The 25,701-nt window shown below is 47.7% G+C and overlaps 1 protein-coding gene across 3 annotated transcripts in view; it reads right to left on the bottom strand.

Moving 5' to 3' along the window:
- Window positions 1–18,604, bottom strand: part of LOC143936194 (breast cancer anti-estrogen resistance protein 3 homolog) — a 59,694-nt gene extending 41,090 nt beyond the window's left edge. The window contains exons 1-3 of one of the 3 annotated variants that reach the window (XM_077460586.1): window positions 18,480–18,604; window positions 12,546–12,701; window positions 6,687–6,814 (exon numbers count right to left, since the gene is read on the bottom strand). In XM_077460586.1, the coding sequence (XP_077316712.1) occupies window positions 6,687–6,794 (108 nt within the window). In that variant the 5' untranslated portion in view covers window positions 6,795–6,814; window positions 12,546–12,701; window positions 18,480–18,604. Of the gene's footprint in view, window positions 1–6,686; window positions 6,815–12,545; window positions 12,724–18,479 lie in introns of those variants that run through there. The other 2 variants (XM_077460585.1, XM_077460587.1) reach the window with 2 other exon arrangements.
- Between the last annotated feature and the right edge of the window lie 7,097 nt (window positions 18,605–25,701).

The raw sequence follows: 25,701 nt of genomic DNA, 5'->3' as shown, positions 1-25,701 counted from the left end.
GGGAACCCAGCTTAGATTAGTCAATTAGTGGTCCTTGGGAAAATGCCTTTAAAAGTGGTGGTGGGGGACCCAAAAAGAAGAGGGTCGGGGCTGCTCTACGCAAAACCATTACACAGAGCAGGTTTGTATAACATGTTTGTTATTTTTTTTTAAATAAATTTCCTTTAGAAACACTTTACGTGTTTTGGTGACTGTAACTAATAGGGTGTGGCACCTTCGACAGGGCCGTCTTTAATATTGATTGGACCCTGGGCAAAACTTTTCTTCGGGCCCCAGCTAGCAGCTAGACTCAAAATCTGTTTACCGAATCAGAGGCAGCTATTGCGATTGGTTGCCACAGGTTACAGTGTATCATTACCGCTCACTGACTGGTTGCTAGAGGTTACAGCACACATTACAGCTCACTGATTAGTTGCTAGAGGTTACAGCACAGGATTTCTGCTTGTTGATTGGTTTCTAGAGATAAATGTGGATATGACCTCAGGGGGGCATGATATCCCCTATTTACATATGAATGCCGGTAATTTACATGTAAATGCAGGGTCTGCAGGTGAGTCATCTGTACACAACAATAAGGCAGAGCTGGGCAGCATTAATTGCAGCACTTCACATTGAGATATCGGGACACAGCACAGGACTAAAACCTTAAGGGAGGAGGGAATTTAAACCAGGATAGTTGGCAAGTATGAGGAAGCCACTTTTGGCCCCAAAAACAGTGACAGGGCCCAGGGCAGCTGCCCCTTTTGCCCTGCCTTAAAAACGGCCCTGACCTTCGATACCGTCCACAAGTTGGATTTTCCTCTACACAGGTAGATCCTTTCTCAAACAGGGTTCCATGGTAGCCTGGGGTCCTTGCAGAGGTTGACAGGGGTTCCTTGAGTAATGAGAAATTCCTGCCTCTCAGATATGTTGCCCCTGACACCAATGGTTTAGTTATCTGTAAAGAGGGGAATTCTTCCCAATGACCACTACGATAGGAAGCCTTCTTCTCTGTGACCACCACAATAATGAACTGTGAGCTGTAGATACAGTGACTATTGCCAAGGGTTCTCTGAGATCAGAATGTTAATTTCAAGGGTTCCTCCATAATAAAAAGGTTAAGAAAGTTGTTTACTATAACTATTCTGTACTCCTACTCCTGGACCTCTCCGTTGCCTTTGACACAGTTGATCGCATCCTCTTCCTCCTCAAATAACTCCACGCCTTTGGTCTCCGTGATTGCACTCTTTATCCTAACTATCCCACCACACCGTCACTTACAACTGTCCTTCCGCCTCTCCTCTTGGGGAGAACTTGGGAGGAAACAAAAACGATTTGGATGGATTTTGAGACTAGGTTAGTGATATAGATGGGGGCCAAGTTGTGGATGGCCCCCAGTTGTCTATTCTCAATCTACACCTCCTCCCTGGGTCAGTTGCTTGCCTCCCATGGCTTTCAATACCGATGACATCCAAATCTATCTCTCTACTCCTCACCTCATTCCATCAGTAGACAAAAACAAACCCAAGCTCTATCGCATATTTATAGTATGATGAGCCGTCATTCCATCAGTCTCCTCATCTCTAATTACTGACCGACATATCTGACTGGAAGTCATACCACTTCCTAAAACTCAATCTATCCATAATGGAGCCCATATTATTTCCTCCCCCATGTACCCCTTCCCCTGATTTCTGTCAAAATCAACGGCTCAGCTATCAACCCACCCCCACCCATGCCAAGGTGTAATCCTGAACTCTAAACTCTCCTTTTGGCCCCCATGTCCAACCACTGTGCAGAGCTTGCTGCCTCCATCACCATCTCTAAGATACGCCCCTTCCTTTCCAATGACACCACAAAGCTCATAGTGCACTCCCTGGTCATCTCTCACCTCGACTACTGGAACTCCCTTCTTATTGGATTAACTTTACATCCTATCCCCCCCCCCCCCTCCCCAGTCTATCATGAATGCTGCTGCCAGGCTTGTCCACTTTACCAACCGTTCAGTGTCTGCTACTCCTCCCTACCAATCCCTCCACTGGCTTCCCCTCACCCAACAATTTAAATTCAAGATACTAACAACAACTGGGGGCCAGCCACAACAACTGGGGGCCAGCCACTACAACTGGGGGCCAGCCACTACAACTGGGGGCCATCCACAACATCGGGGGGGCCATCCACAACAACTGGGTGGCCATCCACAACAACTGGGAGGCCATCCACAACAACGGGGGGCCAGCCACAACATCTGGGGGGCCATCCACAACAACTGGGGGCCAGCCACAACAACTGGGAGGCCATCCACAACAACTGGGGGCCAGCCACAACAACTGGGGGCCAGCCACAACATCTGGGGGCCAGCCACAACATCCGGGGGGCCAGCCACAACAACTGGGAGGCCATCCACAACAACTGGGGTCCAGCCACAACATTGGGGGGGCCAGCCACAACATCGGGGGCCATCCACAACATCGGGGGGGCTATCCACAACAACTGGGGGCCAGCCACAACAACTGGGAGGCCATCCACAACAACTGGGAGGCCATCCACAACAACTGGGAGCCATCCACAACAACTGGGAGCCATGCACAACAACTGGGGGCCATGCACAACAAATGGGGAGGCATCCACAACAACTGAGGGGGCCATCCACAACAACTGAGGGGGCCATCCACAACAACTGAGGGGGCCATCCACAACAACTGGGGGGGCCATCCACAACTTGGCCCCCAGCTACATCCCTAACCTGGTCTCAAAATACCAACCAAATAGTTTTCTTCATTCCTCCCAGGACCTCCTGCTCTCTAGGTCCCTTGTCACCTCATCCTGCGCTCGCCTCCAGGACTTCTCCAGAGCCTCTCCCATCCTCTGGAACTCCATACTCCAAACTGTCCGACTATCTCCTACTCCTACTATCTCCTACTCTGTTTCACTTTCAGACGATCCCTGAAAACTCGTCTCTTCAGAGAAGCCTATCTGGCCCCCACCTAACAACTGCGCATTTATTTTCTCCATCAGCCCATCCCCCACAATTATTACCTTTTGTATCCCTTTACCCTCCCTCTTAGATTGTAAGCTCAAACGAGCAGGGCTCACTGATTCCTCCTGTATTAAATTGTATTGTAATTGTACTGTCTATTGTACTGGCTATCCCTTACTCTGGCTATCCCTGAAAACTCACCTCTTCAGGGAAGCCGATCACGTCTCCAACTGATCTCCTACCACTTCCATCAGCTCATTCCCCACAGTTATAACCTTTTGTACCACCTGCCCCACCCTATTAGATTGTAAGCTCTTCTGAGCAGGGCCCTCTTAATCCTCTTGTATTTTATTGTATTGTAACTGTATTGTCTCCTTTTTATATTGTAAAGCGCTGCGTAAATTGTTGGCGCTACATAAATCCTGTATAATAATAATAATAATCCAATGTAAGCCCCCACAGAGGAGAGATCTTATGCCACGGCCATCAGGGAGAGTCCTTAGACCAGGGTCTCTCCACCTGGGTTCCTCCAGAGGCTGCTCGGGGGTTGTTCCAGCAATGAGCAATTTCTGCCCCTTAAATAAGTTCCTACTGGCATCAATGAACTTTTTAGCTATCTGTAAGGGAGTAATTCTTCCCTCCGACCATCGCACTGATGTATCATGAGTTGTAGATATACACTCACCGGCCACTTTATTATTAGGTACACCTGTTCAATTGCTTGGTAACACAAATTGCTAATCAGCCAATCACACGGCAGCAACTCAATGCATTTAGGCATCTAGACGTGGTGAAGACGACTTACTGAAGTTCATACCGAGCATCAGAATGGGGAACCAAAGGGATTTAAAGCGGGGTTCCACCCTAAAGTGGAATTCCGCTCATCGGAAACCCTCCCTCCCCCCTCCGGTGTCACAGTTGGCACCTTTCAGGGGGGAGGGGGGGTGCAGATACCTGTCTAAGACAGGTATTTGCACTCACTTCCGGGCATAGACTCCCGTGGGAGTCTATGCCGTTTCCTGTCCCGCCGCGCTGTCTGCTGGGACACACACGGGTCCCAGAGACAGCGCGGACCATTCCTAGTGCACTGCGCGACTCGCGCATGCGCAGTAGGGAACCGGGAAGTGAAGCCGCAACGCTTCACTTCCTGATTCCCTCACCTAGAATGGCGGCGGCAGCAGCCGAGAGCCGAGCGATCGATCGGCCTCGGCTGCCGGCATCACTGGACCCCGGGACAGGTGAGTGTCCATTTATTAAAAGTCAGCAGCTGCAGTATTTATAGCTGCTGGCTTTTAATATTTTTTTTTGTAGGTGGAATCCCTCTTTAATTGACTGTGAACGTGGCATGGTTGTTGGTGGCAGATGGGCTGGTCTGAGCATTTCTGGGATTTTCACTCAAAACTATATCTCGGGTTTACAGAGAATGGTCCGAAAAAGAGAAAATATCCAGTGAGTGACAGTTGTGTGGAGGAAAATGCCTTGTTGATGTCAGAGGCGAATGGGCAGACTGGTTCCAGAGTATAGAAAGGCAACATTAACTTAAATAACCACTCGTTACACTCAAGGTATGCAGAATACCATCTCTGAATGCACAACACATCCAACCTTGGAGCAAATGGGCTACAGCAGCAGAAGACCACACCGGGTGCCAGCTAAGAACAGTAAAATGAAGCTACAATTTGCACACAGGATCACCAAAATTTGACAATCGAAGATTGGAAAAACGTTGCCTGGTCTGATGAGTCTGGATTTCAGCTGCGACATTCAGATGGTGGGGGTCAGAATTTGGCGCATGGATCCATCCTGCCTTGTGTCACCGGTTCAGGCTCGTGGCGGGGGGTGCAATGGTGTGGGGCATATTTTTTTGGCACACTTTGGGCCCCTTAGTACCAATTGAGCATTGTATAAACACCACGGAGTATTGTCGCTGACCATGTCCATCCCTTTATGACCACAGTGTCCCCCATCTTCTGATGGCTCCTCCCAGCAGGATAATGCACCATGTCACAAAGCTCCAATCATCTCACCACTGGACAATGAGGTCCCTGTCCTCCAATGGCCTTCACACTCACCACATCTCATCAAATAGAACAACTTTGGGATGTGGTGGACATGAATGTGCAGCCGACAAATCTGCAGCAACGGTTGTGATGCTATCAGGTCACTATGGACCAAAATCTCTGAGGAACGTCTCCAACACCTTGTGGAATCTATGCCACCAAGAATGAAGGCAGTTCTGAAGGCAAATGGGGGTCCAACCCGGTACTAGCAAGGTGGACCTAATAAAAGGGGATCCAACCCGGTACTAGCAAGGTTGACCTAATAAAGGGGGTCCAACCCTGTACTAGCAAGGAGGACCTAATAAAGGGAGCACAACCCGGTACTAGCAAGGAGGACCTAATAAAGGGGGTCCAACCCGCTACTAGCAAGGTGGACCTAATAAAGGGAGCACAACCCGGTACTAGCAAGGAGGACCTAATAAAGGGGGTCCAACCCGCTACTAGCAAGGTGGACCTAATAAAGGGGGTCCAACCCGCTACTAGCAAGGTGGACCTAATAAAGGGAGCCCAACCCGCTACTAGCAAGGTGGACCCAATAAAGGGAGCCCAACCCGCTACTAGCAAGGTGGACCTAATAAAGGGGGCCCAACCCGCTACTAGCAAGGTGGACCTAATAAAGGGAGCACAACCCGGTACTAGCAAGGTGGACCTAATAAAGGGAGCACAACCCGGTACTAGCAAGGTGGACCTAATAAAGGGGGTCCAACCCGCTACTAGCAAGGTGGACCTAATAAAGGGAGCCCAACCCGCTACTAGCAAGGTGGACCTAATAAAGGGAGCACAACCCGGTACTAGCAAGGTGGACCTAATAAAGGGAGCACAACCCGGTACTAGCAAGGTGGACCTAATAAAGGGGGTCCAACCCGCTACTAGCAAGGAGGACCTAATAAAGGGGGTCCAACCCGCTACTAGCAAGGTGGACCTAATAAAGGGGGTCCAACCCGCTACTAGCAAGGTGGACCTAATAAAGGGAGCCCAACCCGCTACTAGCAAGGTGGACCTAATAAAGGGAGCCCAACCCGCTACTAGCAAGGTGGACCTAATAAAGGGGGCCCAACCCGCTACTAGCAAGGTGGACCTAATAAAGGGAGCCCAACCCGCTACTAGCAAGGTGGACCTAATAAAGGGAGCCCAACCCGCTACTAGCAAGGTGGACCTAATAAAGGGAGCACAACCCGGTACTAGCAAGGTGGACCTAATAAAGGGAGCACAACCCGGTACTAGCAAGGTGGACCTAATAAAGGGTGTCCAACCCGCTACTAGCAAGGTGGACCTAATAAAGGGGGTCCAACCCGCTACTAGCAAGGTGGACCTAATAAAGGGTGTCCAACCCGCTACTAGCAAGGTGGACCTAATAAAGGGTGTCCAACCCGCTACTAGCAAGGTGGACCTAATAAAGGGTGTCCAACCCGCTACTAGCAAGGTGGACCTAATAAAGGGTGTCCAACCCGCTACTAGCAAGGTGGACCTAATAAAGGGGGTCCAACCCACTACTAGCAAAGGTGGACCTAATAAAGGGGGTCCAACCCGGTACTAACAAGGTGGACCTAATAAAGTGGCCGATGAGTGTAGTCATTATTAGAAGGAGTTCTTTGAGACCGGAAAGTTATTTCAAGGGTTCCTCTATGTTGGAAAGGTTGAGGAAGGCAGTTGTAAGCTGTACTCACCTGGCGGGAGAGTGGCCCATGGTACCAGGCATGACTTCTCAAATCCTCACTGCTTAGCTTGAGTTCTTCCTCCAGCTCCTTCTTTAGGACTTCTGTCGGAGACGGCATATCTGTGCCTGAAAGATGACCTTCTTTACTTTAAAAGGGAGACCCCAATCACAAAAAAAGCAGTTACAAGGCCCACATTTTATGTAGAACATCTTTCCTTTCTATGGCTTATGGATGCTTTTCCCCAATTAGTGTGACCCCCATACTCTTAGGCACGGGGTCTCAAACTGGTGGCCCTCCAGCTGTTGTGAAACTACAAGTCCCATGAGGCATTGCAAGGCTGACCGTTACATGCATGACTCCTACAGGCAGAGGCATGATGGGACTTGTAGTTTCACAACAGCTGGAGCACCACCGCTTTGAGACCCCAGCTCCCTGGGGAGTCCCAGCTCCACCCCCTGAAGCACAATGACCAATCCCTGAACCGCAAGTCGGTTCCTCCAACGTCCGCGAATTGCGATATTATTATTTTATGTCAGTCGCTCCTACTTCCTGCTTTCCCTTTAACTCCGCCAGCCAGAACAGTCCTATAAAGTCTAATTAATAAAAGGTAACATAGTATAAAAATGCATTTAATTACCATTTCCTGGGAAAACGATACATAATTGCCAATAGGCTCTGCCTCTGTAACAGTTCAATGAGTTCCATCTACTTTGCTACTTTTGCGAGCAGCTCTGAAAAGTCACTTTTCTGTTCTTTTTCCAAATCACTGGCCTGTAAACTGATGTACTGTGAATGGTTTTATATACAGTGCCTTGAAAAAGTATTCATACCCCTTGAATTTCCCCACATTTTGTCATGTGACAACCAAAAACGTAAATGTATTTTATTGGGATTTTATGTGATGGACCAACACAAAGTGTCACATAATTGTGAAGTGGAAGGAAAATTATTAAATGATACAAATAAATATGAGAAAAGTGTGTGTGTGAGGGGCATTTGTATGGCGCCCCCCGGAGTCAATACTTTGTAGAACCGCCTTTCTCTTCAATTACACTGTAGCCTGGAAAGCAAAGCATTATTACTTTTTCCACTGCGTTATAATCTAAGCTGGAGTGTGCACTCCGTCTATATGACGTGTATATATGGACTGTGCGCACTCCGTCTATATGACGTGTATATATGGACTGTGCGCACTCCGTCTATACGACATGTGTATATATGGACTGTGCGCACTCCGTCTATACGACGTGTATATATGGACTGTGCGCACTCCGTCTATACGACATGTGTATATATGGACTGTGCGCACTCCGTCTATATGACATGTGTATATATGGACTGTGTGCACTCCGTCTATATGACGTGTATATATGGACTGTGCGCACTCCGTCTATACGACATGTGTATATATGGACTGTGCGCACTCCGTCTATATGACATGTGTATATATGGACTGTGTGCACTCCGTCTATACGACATGTGTATATATGGACTGTGCGCACTCCGTCTATACGACGTGTATATATGGACTGTGCGCACTCCGTCTATACGACGTGTATATATGGACTATGCGCACTCCGTCTATACGGCGTGTATATATGGACTGTGCGCACTCCGTCTATACGACATGTGTATATATGGACTGTGCGCACTCCGTCTATACGGCGTGTATATATGGACTGTGCGCACTCCGTCTATACGACGTGTATATATGGACTGTGCGCACTCCGTCTATACGACGTGTATATATGGACTGTGCGCACTCCGTCTATACGACGTGTATATATGGACTGTGCGCACTCCGTCTATACGACATGTGTATATATGGACTGTGCGCACTCCGTCTATACGACATGTGTATATATGGACTGTGCGCACTCCGTCTATACGACGTGTATATATGGACTGTGCGCGCTCCGTCTATACGACATGTGTATATATGGACTGTGCGCACTCCGTCTATACGACGTGTATATATGGACTGTGCGCACTCCGTCTATATGACGTGTATATATGGACTGTGCGCACTCCGTCTATACGACATGTGTATATATGGACTGTGCGCACTCCGTCTATACGACGTGTATATATGGACTGTGCGCACTCCGTCTATACGACATGTGTATATATGGACTGTGCGCACTCCGTCTATACGACATGTGTATATATGGACTGTGCGCACTCCGTCTATACGAAGTGTATATATGGACTGTGCGCACTCCGTCTATATGACGTGTATATATGGACTGTGCGCACTCCGTCTATACGACGTGTATATATGGACTGTGCGCACTCCGTCTATATGACGTGTATATATGGACTGTGCGCACTCCGTCTATATGACGTGTATATATGGACTGTGCGCACTCCGTCTATATGACGTGTATATATGGACTGTGCGCACTCCGTCTATACGACGTGTATATATGGACTGTGCGCACTCCATCTATATGACGTGTATATATGGACTATGCGCACTCCGTCTATACGACATGTGTATATATGGACTGTGCGCACTCCGTCTATACGACGTGTATATATGGACTGTGCGCACTCCGTCTATACGACATGTGTATATATGGACTGTGCGCACTCCGTCTATACGACATGTGTATATATGGACTGTGCGCACTCCGTCTATACGACATGTGTATATATGGACTGTGCGCACTCCGTCTATACGAAGTGTATATATGGACTGTGCGCACTCCGTCTATATGACGTGTATATATGGACTGTGCGCACTCCGTCTATACGACGTGTATATATGGACTGTGCGCACTCCGTCTATATGACGTGTATATATGGACTGTGCGCACTCCGTCTATATGACGTGTATATATGGACTGTGCGCACTCCGTCTATATGACGTGTATATATGGACTGTGCGCACTCCGTCTATACGACGTGTATATATGGACTGTGCGCACTCCATCTATATGACGTGTATATATGGACTATGCGCACTCCGTCTATACGACATGTGTATATATGGACTGTGCGCACTCCGTCTATACGACGTGTATATATGGACTGTGCGCACTCCGTCTATACGACATGTGTATATATGGACTGTGCGCACTCCGTCTATACGACATGTGTATATATGGACTGTGCGCACTCCGTCTATATGACGTGTATATATGGACTATGCGCACTCCGTCTATACGACATGTGTATATATGGACTATGCGCACTCCGTCTATACGACGTGTATATATGGACTGTGCGCACTCCGTCTATACGACATGTGTATATATGGACTGTGCGCACTCCGTCTATACGACGTGTATATATGGACTGTGCGCACTCCGTCTATATGACGTGTATATATGGACTGTGCGCACTCCGTCTATACGACGTGTATATATGGACTGTGCGCACTCCGTCTATATGACGTGTATATATGGACTGTGCGCACTCCGTCTATACGACGTGTATATATGGACTGTGCGCACTCCATCTATATGACGTGTATATATGGACTGTGCGCACTCCGTCTATACGACGTGTATATATGGACTATGCGCACTCCGTCTATACGACGTGTGTATATATGGACTGTGCGCACTCCGTCTATACGACGTGTATATATGGACTGTGCGCACTCCGTCTATACGACATGTGTATATATGGACTGTGCGCACTCCGTCTATACGACATGTGTATATATGGACTGTGCGCACTCCGTCTATATGACGTGTATATATGGACTATGCGCACTCCGTCTATACGACATGTGTATATATGGACTATGCGCACTCCGTCTATACGACGTGTATATATGGACTGTGCGCACTCCGTCTATACGACATGTGTATATATGGACTGTGCGCACTCCGTCTATACGACGTGTATATATGGACTGTGCGCACTCCGTCTATACGACATGTGTATATATGGACTGTGCGCACTCCGTCTATACGACATGTGTATATATGGACTGTGCGCACTCCGTCTATATGACGTGTATATATGGACTGTGCGCACTCCGTCTATACGACGTGTATATATGGACTGTGCGCACTCCGTCTATACGACGTGTATATATGGACTGTGCGCACTCCGTCTATATGACGTGTATATATGGACTGTGCGCACTCCGTCTATACGACATGTGTATATATGGACTGTGTGCACTCCGTCTATACGACATGTATATATGGACTGTGCGCACTCCGTCTATATGACGTGTGTATATATGGACTGTGCGCACTCCGTCTATACGACATGTGTATATATGGACTGTGCGCACTCCGTCTATACGACGTGTATATATGGACTGTGTGCACTCCGTCTATACGACATGTGTATATATGGACTGTGCGCACTCCGTCTATACGACGTGTATATATGGACTGTGCGCACTCCGTCTATACGACGTGTATATATGGACTGTGTGCACTCCGTCTATATGACGTGTGTATATATGGACTGTGCGCACTCCGTCTATACGACATGTGTATATATGGACTGTGCGCACTCCGTCTATACGACATGTATATATGGACTGTGCGCACTCCGTCTATATGACGTGTGTATATATGGACTGTGCGCACTCCGTCTATACGACATGTGTATATATGGACTGTGCGCACTCCGTCTATACGACGTGTATATATGGACTGTGTGCACTCCGTCTATACGACATGTGTATATATGGACTGTGCGCACTCCGTCTATACGACGTGTATATATGGACTGTGCGCACTCCGTCTATACGACGTGTATATATGGACTGTGTGCACTCCGTCTATACGACATGTGTATATATGGACTGTGCGCACTCCGTCTATACGACATGTGTATATGGACTGTGTGGTACATTTAGAGCTTCTAGAGCTGTCAGAACATCCCCTGTTACCCCCGGAGAAGATACTGACAGTTACCCCAACCAACAAACATTGTACAAAGGCCCTGCACTTTTGGAGGGTTAGAAGAAAGTTGGAGGACTCTGCTCCTTCCTCTATAACTCTCCTCTCCTGAAATACTCTGCACTGCTGGAGGACTCTGCTCCTTCCTCTATAACTCTCCTCTCCTGAAATACTCTGCACTGCTGGAGGACTCTGCTCCTTCCTCTATAACTCTACTCTCCTGAAATACTCTGCACTGCTGGAGGACTCTGCTCCTTCCTCTATAACTCTCCTCTCCTGAAATACTCTGCACTGCTGGGGGACTCTGCTCCTTCCTCTATAACTCTCCTCTCCTGAAATACTCTGCCCTGCTGGAGGACTCTGCTCCTTCCTCTATAACTCTCCTCTCCTGAAATACTCTGCACTGCTGGAGGACTCTGCTCCTTCCTCTATAACTCTCCTCTCCTGAAATACTCTGCCCTGCTGGAGGACTCTGCTCCTTCCTCTATAACTCTCCTCTCCTGAAATACTCTGCACTGCTGGAGGACTCTGCTCCTTCCTCTATAACTCTCCTCTCCTGAAATACTCTGCTCTGCTGGAGGACTCTGCTCCTTCCTCTATAACCCTCCTCTCCTGAAATACTCTGCTCTGCTGGAGGACTCTGCTCCTTCCTCTATAACCCTCCTCTCCTGAAATACTCTGCTCTGCTGGAGGACTCTGCTCCTTCCTCTATAACTCTCCTCTCCTGAAATACTCTGCTCTGCTGGAGGACTCTGCTCCTTCCTCTATAACTCTCCTCTCCTGAAATACTCTGCTCTGCTGGAGGACTCTGCTCCTTCCTCTATAACTCTCCTCTCCTGAAATACTCTGCACTGCTGGGGGACTCTGCTCCTTCCTCTATAACTCTCCTCTCCGGAAATACTCTGCTCTGCTTAGGTCTCTTTTGTTGGAGAATATAGGCATTTAGTGTCCAGGTAAATGCTGACTAACGGAGCGCCCCACCCGATTCTCTTACCTGTGACACGCCCGGCCCCCCGGGGATCCTTGTGTATGCGGTCAGGCGGCGCGGAGAACCATCGCCAGCAGTCCCCTCCAGTGACATCAGCCCGTCCGGTGCGCCATGGCTCCGTGGTGCCCGTTGCTGTCCAGGTAGTGGGTGCAGCTGCAGCTCCTGTTGGTTCAATCACATTCCATTGTCAGGCTCTTAATCATTAAACCGTCAGAGATCCGGAGAGGAAGCCACACCCCGCCGACGTCACCAGAGCACCAATCACACGGGAGGGGGGGGGGGAGCAGGTATAAGGCATGTCCAGACACACTGGGAGGAATGTCAGTGAGGAAGACACATTCCAGGAACATGTGCAGGTACACACGCCAAGACACGTCCCCCCCCCCTACAAAACACGCAACCTGCAGCTTCCCTTCCAATAATATTCCATATAATATCTATTATTAACCGGAGACCGCAAGGTGCCAAAAACAGAAGGTGTTAGCCGGAGGGCGGCCATTTTTTATTTTTGTAAAGAACCAGACAGGAGGGTGCGAGCGCCTAGTGCATTACCACAAGATGTATACAAGGAAGAGAAATCCATACCAAAGAAGAAAGGAATTAAAATGTGTCATATCGTATAATGATCCAGTGACCTGACTCGTGCGTCACCGTGTCTGCAACCTGACGCGTTTCAGGGGACGCACCCGCTTCTTTTTCCTTCCTGAGCTAAAATGTGATTGTACCGTGTTTGCCCGAAAATAAGACCTACCCTGAAAATAAGACCTAGCGTTATTTTCCAGGAGGGCTGAGAGAGCACAGCCCGCACCTCCTACCGGCTCTCTCCTCCTCTCCTAGCACTGGGCTGACACTACTCCTGTCAGCCTAATAATACAGTGGAACCTTGGTTAACGAGTAATGCGGTTAACAAACGTTTTGAAAGGCGAGCAACTGTTTTTTTTAGAAAAGATTCTGACTCGGTTTGCGAAGTGTTGTCTCTGGTGGGCGGTCATGTTGGAGGAGGAAGGGGACGTCCCCAAACTGTTCCCACAAAGTTGGGAACATGAAATTATCCAAAATTTCTTGGTTTGCTGATGGAACTAAGGAGCCAAGTCCAACCCCTGAAAAACAACCCCACACCATAATCCCCCCCCCCCCCCCTCCACCAACATGACTCTGCACCAGTGCACAAAGCAAGGTCCATAAAGCCATTGATGAGCGAGTTTGGGGTGGAGGAACTTGACTGGCCTGCACCGAGTCCTGACCTCAAGCCGATAGAACACCTTTGGAATGAATTAGAGCGGTGTATGCGAGCCAGGCCTTCTCATCCAACATCAGCGCCTGACCTCACAAATCTGCTTCTGGAAGAATGGTCAAACTTTCCCATAGACACACTCCCAAAACTTGTGGACAGCCTTCTATCAGGTTGAGATCAGGACTCTGTGCAGGCCAGTCAAGTTCCTCCACCCCAAACTCGCACTATCCAGGTCTTTATGGACCTTGCTTTGTGCACTGGTTCAAATCATTTGGTGGAGGGGGGATTCTGGTGTGGGGGGTTGTTTTTCAGGGGTTGGGCTTGGCCCCTTAGTTCCAGTGAAGGGAACTCTTAAGGCATCAGCATACCAAGACAATTTGGACAATTTCATGCTCCCAACTTTTTGGGAAGAGTTTGGGGACGGCCCCTTCCTGTTCCAACATGACTGCGCACCAGTGCACAAAGAAAGGTCCATAAAGACATAGATGAGCAAGTTTGGGGTGGAGGAACATTACTGGCCTGCACAGAGTCCTGACCTCAACCCAATAGATAACCTTTGGGATAAATTAGAGCGGAGACTGCGAGCCAGGCCTTCTCGTCCCACATCAGTGCCTGACCTCACAAATGCTCTTCGGGAAAAATGGTCAAACATTCCCATAGACACCCTCCTAAACCTTGTGGACGCCTTCCCAGAAGAGGTGAAGCTGTTATAGCTGCAAACAGTGGGCCAACTCCATATTGAACCTTACGGACTTATGCCCTGTACACACGGTCGCACAAAGTTGTCGTACGGGGCATAAGACTGGGATGCCATTAGAGTTCATGTGTGTGTAAAGGCAGGCGTCTCAATACTTTTGATGATATAGTGTTTGAAAGATTTATTTTTTCCCCTTTATTTAGTGCTTATGTTTTTTTTTTTGTTTTGTTTTTTAAATGCAACCAATCAGAATTCATACTTTTAAAGTCCTGCCAGTTTTAAGATGGTTTCTGATTGGTTGCTTGGGTTCACCGCACATTCTTTTGAATAAAGCCGCATATCTTCTCTGTCATTTTTACATTCCACTTGTCACTCAGAAGGCAAATGCTGGTGCTGGAGGCTTTGAAAAACCTTGTATGGCTCGGGGGAGATATCTCAGGTATTCGGAGTGACTGGTGTGCCATTGTGTGCGTTCTGTGTAAATCACACAACGCACAACCAATACTTCTTCACAAAAAAGTAAAACGAACCACACAACAACCATATAAACAATATTGCCCTTCATGATAGGTCATGTGCTCAAATAGTAGACTTACACATGACAGAGGGCTGACCCGGGGGGGGGGGGGGGGCAATAAAAGGGGTCCTTTAAGGATATCCTGTCCCGGACTTGATGGACTGGTTTGGCAATTGATGTTATGCTAATAGATTCTCTATTATTATTCCAATGCTCAGGACTGTTTTTAAGGCAGGGCAAAAGGGGCAGCTGCCCTGGGTCCCATCATTGTTGTGGGTTCCAAAGCAGCTGCCTCATACTTGCCAACTATCCTAGTTTAAATTCCCTCCTCCCTTGCAGTTTTAGTCCCGCATTGTGTCCCAAGATCTCAGTGTAAAGTTCTGTTGCTGCTGCTCAGCTCTGCCCTGCTTTGCCCAACTCTGCCCTTTTACCATGTACAGATGACTCATCTACAGACCTTGTCTTTACATGTAACTAACCTGCATTAATATGTAAATAGTCGTGGACCACGGCACTGAGGCGACATTCATATGTATAACATGTCCCCCTGAGGTCATATCTACCATCACTTCTGCTGAATGCTGCCCACAGCTATAGTCATTAAGCCAAACATCAGCCTGTTCTGGAAAGGTAAGCAAATTGGAGGGGGAACCCTTAAAAAAAACATGGTGCCGCAGCACCCTGAATGTTTTGTGAACAGTCATTGTGCGGCAAGGATATGCAGTAACCTCTAGGAACCAATCAGTGAGCAGTAATAATGTGCAGTAACCTCTAACAACCAATTAGTGAGTTATATAGATGCCCAGTAACCTGTATTGCCGCGTACACATGATCGTAATTCTCACCAGAAAAATCTCTGATGGTTTTCCCAACGGAATTCATACGGAATTCCACTGAAACTGTCTTAAGCCAAACATCAGCCTGTTCTGGAAAGGTAAGCAAATTGTAGGGGGAACCCTTAAAAAAAAAACATGGTGCCACAGCACCCTGAATTTTTTGTGAACAGTTATTGTGCGGCAAGGATATGCAGTAACCTCTAGGAACCAATCAGTGAGCAAGAATAATGTGCAGTAAGCTCTAGCAACCAATTAGTGAGTGATATAGATGCCCAGTAACCTGTATTGCCGCGTACACATAATTGTAATTCTCGTCGGAAAAAGCTCTGATGGTTTTCCCGTCAGAATTCCCACGGAATTCTGCTGAAACTGTCTTAAGCCAAACATCAGCCTGTTAGTAAAGGAGCATGCTTGAGAGTCCTGCCCACAGCTATAGTCATTAAGCCAAACATCAGCCTGTTCTGGAAAGGAAAGCAAATTGGAGGGGGAACCCTTAAAAAAAACATGGTGCCGCAGCACCCTGAATTTTTTATGAACAGTTATTGTGCGGCAAGGATATGCAGTAACCTCTAGGAACCAATCAGTGAGCAAGAATAATGTGCAGTAACCTCTAGCAACCAATTAGTGAGTGATATGGATGCCCAGTAACCTGTATTGCTGCGCACACATGATCGTAATTCTCGTCGGAAAAAGCTCTGATGGTTTTCCCGACGGAATTCCTCTGAAACTGTCTTAAGCCAAACATCAGCCTGTTCTGGAAAGTTAAGCAAATTGTAGGGGGAACCCTTAAAAAAAACATGGGGCCGCGGCACCCTGAATTTTTTGTGAACAGTCATTGTGCGGTAAGGATATGCAGTAACCTCTAGAAACCAATCAGTAAGCAGTAATAATGTGCAGTAACCTCTAGCAACCAATTAGTGAGTTATATAGATGCCCAGTAACCTGTATTGCCGCGTACACATGATCGTAATTCTCATCAGAAAAAGCTCTGATGGTTTTCCCGACGGAATTCCTCTGAAACTGTCTTAAGCCAAACATCAGCCTGTTCTGGAAAGGAAAGCAAATTGTAGGGGGAACCCTTAAAAAAACATGGTGCCACAGCACCCTGAATTTTTTGTGAACAGTCATTGTGCGGTAAGGATATGCAGTAACCTCTAGGAACCAATCAGTGAGCAAGAATAATGTGCATTAACCTCTAGCAACCAATTAGTGATCGATATAGATGCCCAGTAACCTGTATTGCTGCGCACACACGATCGTAATTCTCGTCGGAAAAAGCTCTGATGGTTTTCCCATCGGAACTCCTACGGAATTCCGCTCAAGCTGTCTTGCCTGCACACGGTCACACCAAATTCCGATCACCAAGAACACAGTGACGTACAACACGTACGACGGAACTATAAAAAGGAAGAAGTTCAATACCCAGTAGCCAATAGCTTCCGTCTCTTAGTTGAATCTGAGCATGCGCAGGTTTTTGCGCGTCAGAATCGCATACACACGAACGGAATTTCCGATAGAAAGTTTTTCCATCGGGAAAATTGAGGACATGCTATCAAATTTTTGCTGGCGGGAACTCGGCCAGCTAAATTCCGATGGAGCATACACACGGTCGCATTTTCCGATGAAAAGCTCTCATCGGTCTTTTGCTGGCCGAGATTCCGATTGTGTGCGCGCGGCATAACAATCAATAATTGAGCAGAATTGATGTAGGGTAATCTCTAGCAACCAATCAACAAGCTGAAGTCATGTGCTGTAACCTCTAGAAAATAGACAGTGAGCCAACATGTGTGCGCTAACCTCTAGCAACCAGTCAGTGAGTGGTAATGATACACTGTAACCTCTGGCAACCAATCTCAATCGCTAGCCTGATCTGATTCAGTAAACTGATTTTGAGTCTAGCTGCTATTTATTGTATGAATCAGAGCATCTGGAGAGCGAAACTGCATGGAAGAGGGGGCCCAAGAAAACGTTTGCCCGGTGTGCAATCAATAATAAAGACAGCTCTGCCAAAGCTGGAAAGCCACATTTGCTGTGCCGTATTTTACAGACAGTAGGATTTGCAGGTGCGCCCCCTTATGGCCATTCCTAGACTGCCTAGCTGAACAACAGATGTTATGTCACCCATAGTAACAACTAGATTGATCATTTACCATGGGGTATCCAGAAGAGGCAGCCACCTAGGGAGGGGGCAAACAAGACAAGACCTACAACCTATACTGCTAGTAGTGCACAGACCATGGATGATTGGGGGATGAATTTTAGCCTCTGGTGCTAAAGAACTTGGTCCTGGAAGTTCAGCCTTTACTGGCCGCATGCTTGTTCCAGGTCTACCAGAGACAGCCAGGCAGCTGGGATTTTCAGAAGATAGTCATTGGTGGTCATCTGCCCATTACTGTCAGTTCTGGTTTCCTATTAACAGATAAAGAGCACATTTATATTTATATTCTGTACACGAGGGGCCCCATCTAAAAGGGGTTGACATTGGGGGGCCAAAGTGTTAGCATAAGTTCCAAAAAGTGATGTCAAATGCTGAGACTTGCAGGTCCCCAGAAACAAGCAAAGCCTTCTGTGTGTAATATGCTTGTGTTTTCTTGCTCCATGGTACCCTGGCCTGTCTTCTATACACTCCCCTTGTATTAAAAACTGCGGCACCTACCTTACATTGAGGGTCTTCAGGGGGCAGTCAATGGCACTGGGGGTCCCAGCGTGCATCAGTATGTTGTACGCTGTTCTGTATGCTGACCAGTTCCTCCCTTTTCCTGAATGCCTCCCCTATTCTGTCACCAGGAATGCAGTAGGCAGGGCCATGTAAGCAAACACAGCCAGTGACCCACAGCTGTGACAACACCAGGTACCGGAGATCCCCCCCCCACCCTCCTCCTGTGTCACCTGCTGCTGCATTGCCTAATACTCAGGAACAATCACCTTCCTTCACTATGAGTGTTTACTGATAGAAGCTTGCTTAAAGGGACCAAACCCCTAAATATAGGATGGGACTATATGTAAAAGCTTTGCTGATAACGTTAACAATTGTCTATTAGGCATTGTTATTCTTGGGACCTAAACCCCAAGGGTCAGAGGTTATTTTTTAGGGGTACACCCCAGTCACATTTGACAGTCAAGCCTTGCAGAGCCTACCTACACAGTATTCAATTTTTCCAGCTAGGTTTCGCTTTGTCTGTAACGGCCACAATACACTACGACTAAATGAGGTAGATAATTACTTACCTGTTTCCACGTTTTACCCCCTTGCTAACCTGATAAGTGAGGCACCAGTGCCTCGGGCATTAGTGCCTCGCAGGTGACTTATATTTTGTAGTGTTTCCATCAACAGGCGACGCCTCACTTATCCAGCCAGTACATGGAAACAGGAGAGTATTTCCTCTGTTTTTACCAATCCTGTAACTGGACAATGGTTTCAATGAACAAGATTGCTAGTCATGGCCCTAAGATAGTGATCCTGAAGTTTACCAGTTGGTGATGCTGGAACACATCTGCTGGTGATGCTGGAACATGCCGTCTGGTGATGCTGGAACATGCCGGCTGGTGACGCTGGAACATGCCGGCTGGTGACGCTGGAACATGTCGGCTGGTGCCGCTGGAACATGCCGGCTGGTGCCGCTGGAACACGCCGGCTGGTGACGCTGGATCACGCCTGCTGGTGACGCTGGAACACGCCTGCTGGTGACGCTGGAACACGCCTGCTGGTGACGCTGGAACACGCCTGCTGGTGACGCTGGAACACGCCTGCTGGTGACGCTGGAACACGCCTGCTGGTGACGCTGGAACATGCCGGCTGGTGACGCTGGAACACGCCTGCTGGTGACGCTGGAACACGCCTGCTTGTTGATCTGGAGCACAACTGTTGAACAAGAACACACCTGCTGGGGATTCTGCAACACACCTGGGGATTCTGGAGCACCACTGCTGCTGATGCTGGAACACACCTGCTGGTTATTCTTGAACACAATTGTTGGTGATGCTGGAAGGCACCTACTGAGGATCCTGGAACACACCTGCTGGTTCTTATGGAACACAGATGGTGGTGATGCTAGAGGACACCTGCTAAGGATCCTGGAACACTCCTGCTGGTGTCAGGGCTGGGCTATCAGCCATTCCTTCTCTGTGCTCAGGTTGCTCAGCTATCGGTTAATTGCCAGTACTCATCATTCCACAGTGGCTCACCTGTTGCTCATTTCCTGCTCATCAGTCAAGCCCACAGCCAGCCCCTCCTGGCTATTTAAACTGCCTGTTTCCACGTTTTGCCCCCTTGCTAACTTGATAAGTCAAGCATCAGTGCCTCGGGCATTAGTGCCTCGCAGCTGATTTATATTTTGCAGTGTTTCCATCAGCAGGTGATGCCTCACTTATCCAGCCATGGAAACGGGAGAGTATTTCCTCTGTTGTTTTTAGCGATCCTGTCACTGGACAATTGTTTCAATGTTTTTAAAAAAACATCCTCCATGCTGTATCTATCACAAAGAAAAAAGACACAAATATTAGGATGTGTCTTACAGCCACTATTCAGATTCAGCCCTGCCTTAAAGATCAAATGTAAATGGCACATGTTTCAGGGCACACACCCCCAGCAGGTGTGTCCCAGGATCATCAACAGGTATGTTCCAGGATCACCTGCAGGTATGTTTTAGATTGCGAGCAGGTGTGCTCCAGCATCATCAGCAGGGGTGTTCCAGAATCGCTAGCAGGTATGTTGCAGAATCACCAACAGGTATGTTCCACGATCACCTGTAGGCATGTTCTAGATTGTCAGCAGGTATGGTCCAGAATCACCAGCAGGTGTGTTTTGGGATCACCAGCAGGTATGTTTTTGATTGCCAGCAGATGTGCCAGCATCACTAACAGGGGTGTTCCAGGATCACCAGCAGGTATGTTCGAGGATCATCTGCAGGTATGTTCTAGATTGCCAGCAGGAGTTCTCCAGCAGAGGTGTTCTAGGATCACCAGCAGGTGGGTTCCAGCATCACCAGCAGGTATGTTATAGGTTTCCGGCAGGTATATTTCAGGATCACCAGCAGGTATGTTCTAAATTGCCAGCAAGTGTGCTCCAGCATCATCAGCAGAGGTGCTCTAGGATCACCAGCAGGTGTATTCCAGAATCACCAGCAGGTGTGCTCCAGCATCACCAGCAGGTATGTTCTAGGTTGCCAGCAGGTATGTTTCAGGATCACCAGCAGGTTGTCAGGGCTGGCTTAGCCCTTCCTTCTCTGGGCTGGCTGCTCAGCTGTCGGCTAATTGCCAGCTCTCCTCTCTCTCCACAGTTACCAGCTGTTCCTGATCTGACCTGCCTACTTACAGCCACCCCGCTCACTTCACCTCTGCCTTCACCTTGGTCACATCACAAGAAACCATCTCCTGCGGTTCTGTTTAAAGACTGGCTTGCTGACATCCCTTCTGGCTCCTTATCCTGCTTGCTGTTGCTCTACTTGGATCGCTGACTTCTGGCCTGGCTGATTACCCGATCTGGTTATTGAACTCTGGCCTGGCTGACTACTCTATCCGGTTACTGGACTCTGGCTATGCCTTGACTACGCTTTTTCTATTTACCTTTTTATTTTTATTAATAAACAAGTGTGATTTAATTGTACTTCTATCTCAGTCTGATTCATGGTTTCTGACAGTAGGCGAAGGCCATGAATTCAGAAGATGCAGTCAATCCACTTGTTGGTAATATTCTTTCCAGATTGGATGAGCAAGATCACCGCATGGATCAGGTCGCAGGGCTCACCTGAAATCCCCCACGGTGGCTGCTCCGGTACAAACTGAGTCGCAGGCCGTCTCTGCTGCTGCTCTGGTTTTGGTCACCCTTTCTTGGGTTGAGTCGTCCATCGAGATACAGGCTCTAATCGATTCTGGGGCTGCAGGCCTGTTCATTGAGCACTCGATTCCGCTGCAGCTGCATGACACTCCACTTGCCATTGAGGCTCTTGACGGGAGACCTTTACAGCCTGCCCATGTGACTCATGAGACGGTTCCATTGTCCATGGCCGTAGGGGCTCTTCAACATGAGATAATCCAATTCCAAGTTATTTCCTCACCCAGGTTTCCGCTGGTTATTGGTTATCCTTATTTACAGAGGCACAACCCCTCTTTTGATTGGCTCCGTGCTGAGGTTCTCTCCTGGTCACCACAATGCAGTGAGACATGCTTCCTGAAGGTATCCAAGGTCCTGTGCACCTCTTCACTCCCCTCCCTGCCGGAGGAGTACCGCGATTTTATCGATGTCTTTGATAAAAGGTCAAGCCGGTAGTTTGCCTCCACACCGGTCTTATGATTGCACAATTGACCTTGAACCTGGTGCCATACCTCCTCGTGGCCGGGTTTACCCATTGTTGGTTTTGGAGGATAAGGCCATGGAGAAGTATGTTGCTGACGCACTTTCTCGAGGTTTCACCCGCAAGTCCTCGTCTCCTGCTGGTGCTGGTTTCTTCTTTGGGAAAAAGAAGAGCGGTGAACTGAGACCTTGTATAGATTATAGGGCTCTCAATCCTGTCACGATTAAGAATGCCTACCCGATTCCATTGATTACAGAGTTATTTGACTGCCTCAAGGGAGCAACGGTTTTCACGAAGCTTGACTTGAGAGGGGCATACAATCTCGTGCGCATTAAGGAGGGCAACAAGTGGAAAACTGCATTTAATGCCAAAACAGGCCATTATGAGTTCTTGGTAATGCCTTTTGGCCTTTGTAACGCCCGTCAGTTTTCCAGGAATTTATTAACGATGTCCTCTGAGATTTGTTGCCGTTATGTGTGGTGGTTTATCTCAATGATATCCTCATATTTTCCAAGTCCCTGGAGAGCCACCACACAGATGTCTGTCGTGTGCTTCAGAAACTATGAGAGAACAAATCTCTATTGTAAACTGGAGAAGTGCGAGTTTCATCGTGAACAGGTTACATTCCTGGGCTATGTCATTTCCACTGCTGGTTTTTCGATGGACCCAGAGAAACTTTCGGCAGTCTAAAGCCACATACACATCAGATTTTCTGCTGGTTTTTGTCTTCAGATTTACCAAAACCATATAATATGAGGTCAAACGTTAGGAGTTTCACTTTGTATGCAATCAGGCAGGCCCTTGCACTACATGGTTTTGGTAAATCTGAAGACAAAAATCAGCAGAAAATCTGATAGTGTGTATGGGGCTTTACAGTGGCCTCGACCCGTGGGTTTACGTCCTCTGCAGCGTTTCCTGGGCTTTGCCAACTACTATCGGAAGTTTATTCATAACTTCTCGTCTCTGGTCTAGCCCCTGACTGATATGACCAGAAAGGATGGTAACCCACAGAGTTGGTCTCCGGAGTCCATTAAAGCCTTTGAGACTCTCAAGGCTGCCTTTGTTACTGCTCCTGTGTTGGCACATCCTGATCCTACGTTGCCTTTTATCCTAGAAGTTGATCCTTTTGAGACTGGAGTTAGCGCCCTTCTGCCTCAACGTCCTAGCTCTGAGAGCGCTATGCATCCGTGTGACTACTTTTCCAAGAAATTGTTACCTGCTGAGTAGAATTATGAGATTGGTGACAGAGAGCTGTTGGTGATCATTTTAGACCTGAAAGAATGGTGACATCTCCTTGAAGGTACCACTGTGCCTGTTCTTATTCTTACTGACCACAAGAATCTTACATTCTTGTCTGAGGCTAAGCGACTCTCTCCCAGAAGGGCGCGATGGGCTCTTTTCTTGTCGAGCTTTAATTACATTGTCTCATTCTTACCCGGTACTAAGAATGTAAGGGCTGATGCCTTGTCACGACAATTTTCCTCCACTTCCAAGTCGGAGTCGGTTCCTGTGATTCCTCCTGATCGTATCTTGGCTATGGTTCGCACCAGTCTTACTTCTTCTTTGGGTGACAAAATTCTTGCTGCTCAGGTCCATGCTCCTCCTGAGAAACCTTGTGACCGCTGCTTTGTCCCAGAGAGTCTCCATACTGCCGTGCTCCAGACTTACCATTCTCCCAAGGCTGCTGGCCATCCTGGGAAGAATCAACTCATTTGGGCCATTTCCCAACAATTCCGGTGGCCTAGTCTACGGGCTGATGTTACTGCCTTCGTAGCTGCCTTTCCCGTGTGTGCTCAGAGTAAGACTCCACAACACCTTCCAGTGGGCCACCTACAACCCACACCCAATGGAGAGAGGCCCTGGACTCACCTGTCAATGGATTTCATTGTGGAGTTGCCCAACTCCCAAGGCAACACTGTTATCCTTATGGTGGTTGACCGGTTCTCAAAGATGTGTCATTGGATTCCACTTAAGAAGTTGCCCACCTCTAAAGGAACCGGCTTCCATTTTTGCTCGGGAGATCTTTCGCTTACATGGGCTACCCAAGGTGATTGTCTCGGACGGGGGTAGTCAGTTTGTCTCCCTGTTCTGGCGAGCCTTTTGTGCACAGTTGGGAATCCAGCTTGCGTTCTCTTCTGCGTATCACCCGCAGTCTATTGGGGGCCGCAGAACGAGCCAATCAGTCCTTGGAGCAATTCTTACATTGCTATATTTCTGACCATCATAACAACTGGTCTGACCTATTACCTTGGGCAGAGTTTGCTCACAACAGTGCCTTGAATTCTGCCTCCCGATTGTCTCCATTTATGGCGAATTATGATCCAGTATAGAAGCGTGCGCCCCTCTTCTGCAGGGGACTGCGTACAGTGTGTTTTCTGAATATGATTAGTAGCTAATTGTTTGCTTTCACTTGCTGCCCAGACTTCCTTTTTTAGCGGTTGTATCATCCAATTATCTCCTGGATATTTCTATGCATTAGAACGTCCTCCGTGTGAGCGCCATTTATCATTATTATGATTTATCGGCGTAGTGCAAACATCTACTCATCTTTAATAATCTGTCTTATTAAATGGCCTTCATATTAAATGGGAGCCTAGTGACTTCCCTTATGTAACCGGAGACATTCAGTGCATCCTATTAACATTTTCTGCAGCAAAACTCATACTTTCAGAGTATTGTTCCTGAAAGAAACGCTATCCGCCGCTCCGGGCAACAGAATATAATTGGGCGATATCGCCACCTAGTGTTCAGATCAAGACAATCATGTTAATTGATGTGACATTTAAAGGGCATTCAAAACACAAGAATGAAAATGTAATATATTGCAGCGTACCAGTCCTTAGATGTGATGGCTGCTTTCGTTTTCTTTCTCTTTTTATTTCTTTTAAGTTTCCCCCCCCCCCCCCCCCTTTTTTTTAACCTGATTTCTGCTAGTAACACACCCCTTGTAAATGTCTGGCTGCAGGGACCCTTGTGATTGGTGGTCTGCAGTGACAGCTTCCCGGTGTGACAGCTCAGGTGGGACCCGAGCATGCATATATTTTTTTATGTCCATTTCCTTTTTTATGCAGTTCAACTACCTTTTCCCGCAGATCCTTTGACGGTTCTTTTGCTTTCCTCCATGACTCAGAATCCAGAAACCTCAGTGCAGCACGGGATGAAAGATGCAAGGGTCTGTCAGGAGTCCAGAAACTGATTGACCTTTTATACACACACACTAATTACAAGCAAACAGATCGCAGGTGAGGATGGTTAACTTTAATAGTCATTCAAACCCCTTTGTGTCAACTTGTATGCATGTTATCAGGCCAAAAATCACCGGGGTATGTAAACTTTTGATCAGAGTCATTTGGGTAGTTTCTGTTGTGATTATGATATAAAAAGAGTAAACGCAGTTGATTGATAATAAATGGCTTCAGCCAAACACTGACCATGAGTGAGAGAGAAGTTTTTGTTGTCTTATCATTCATATTCTCGAAATAACGGCCAAGAAATCATAAATTCTGCCCGGGGTATGTAAACTTATGAGCACAACTGTGGTATGCGGCCTCTCGGCGGGAGGGCTTTAAAGCCATCTATGTGTAC

The sequence above is a fragment of the Lithobates pipiens genome, unplaced genomic scaffold, assembly GCF_037356315.1.
Source record: "Lithobates pipiens isolate NorthernLeopardFrog02 unplaced genomic scaffold, aLitPip1_a1.2 Scaffold_28, whole genome shotgun sequence".
NCBI classification, from domain to species: domain Eukaryota; kingdom Metazoa; phylum Chordata; class Amphibia; order Anura; family Ranidae; genus Lithobates; species Lithobates pipiens.
The sequence above is the reverse complement of the archived record's forward strand: the minus strand, read 5'-3'. Positions and strand labels throughout refer to the sequence as shown.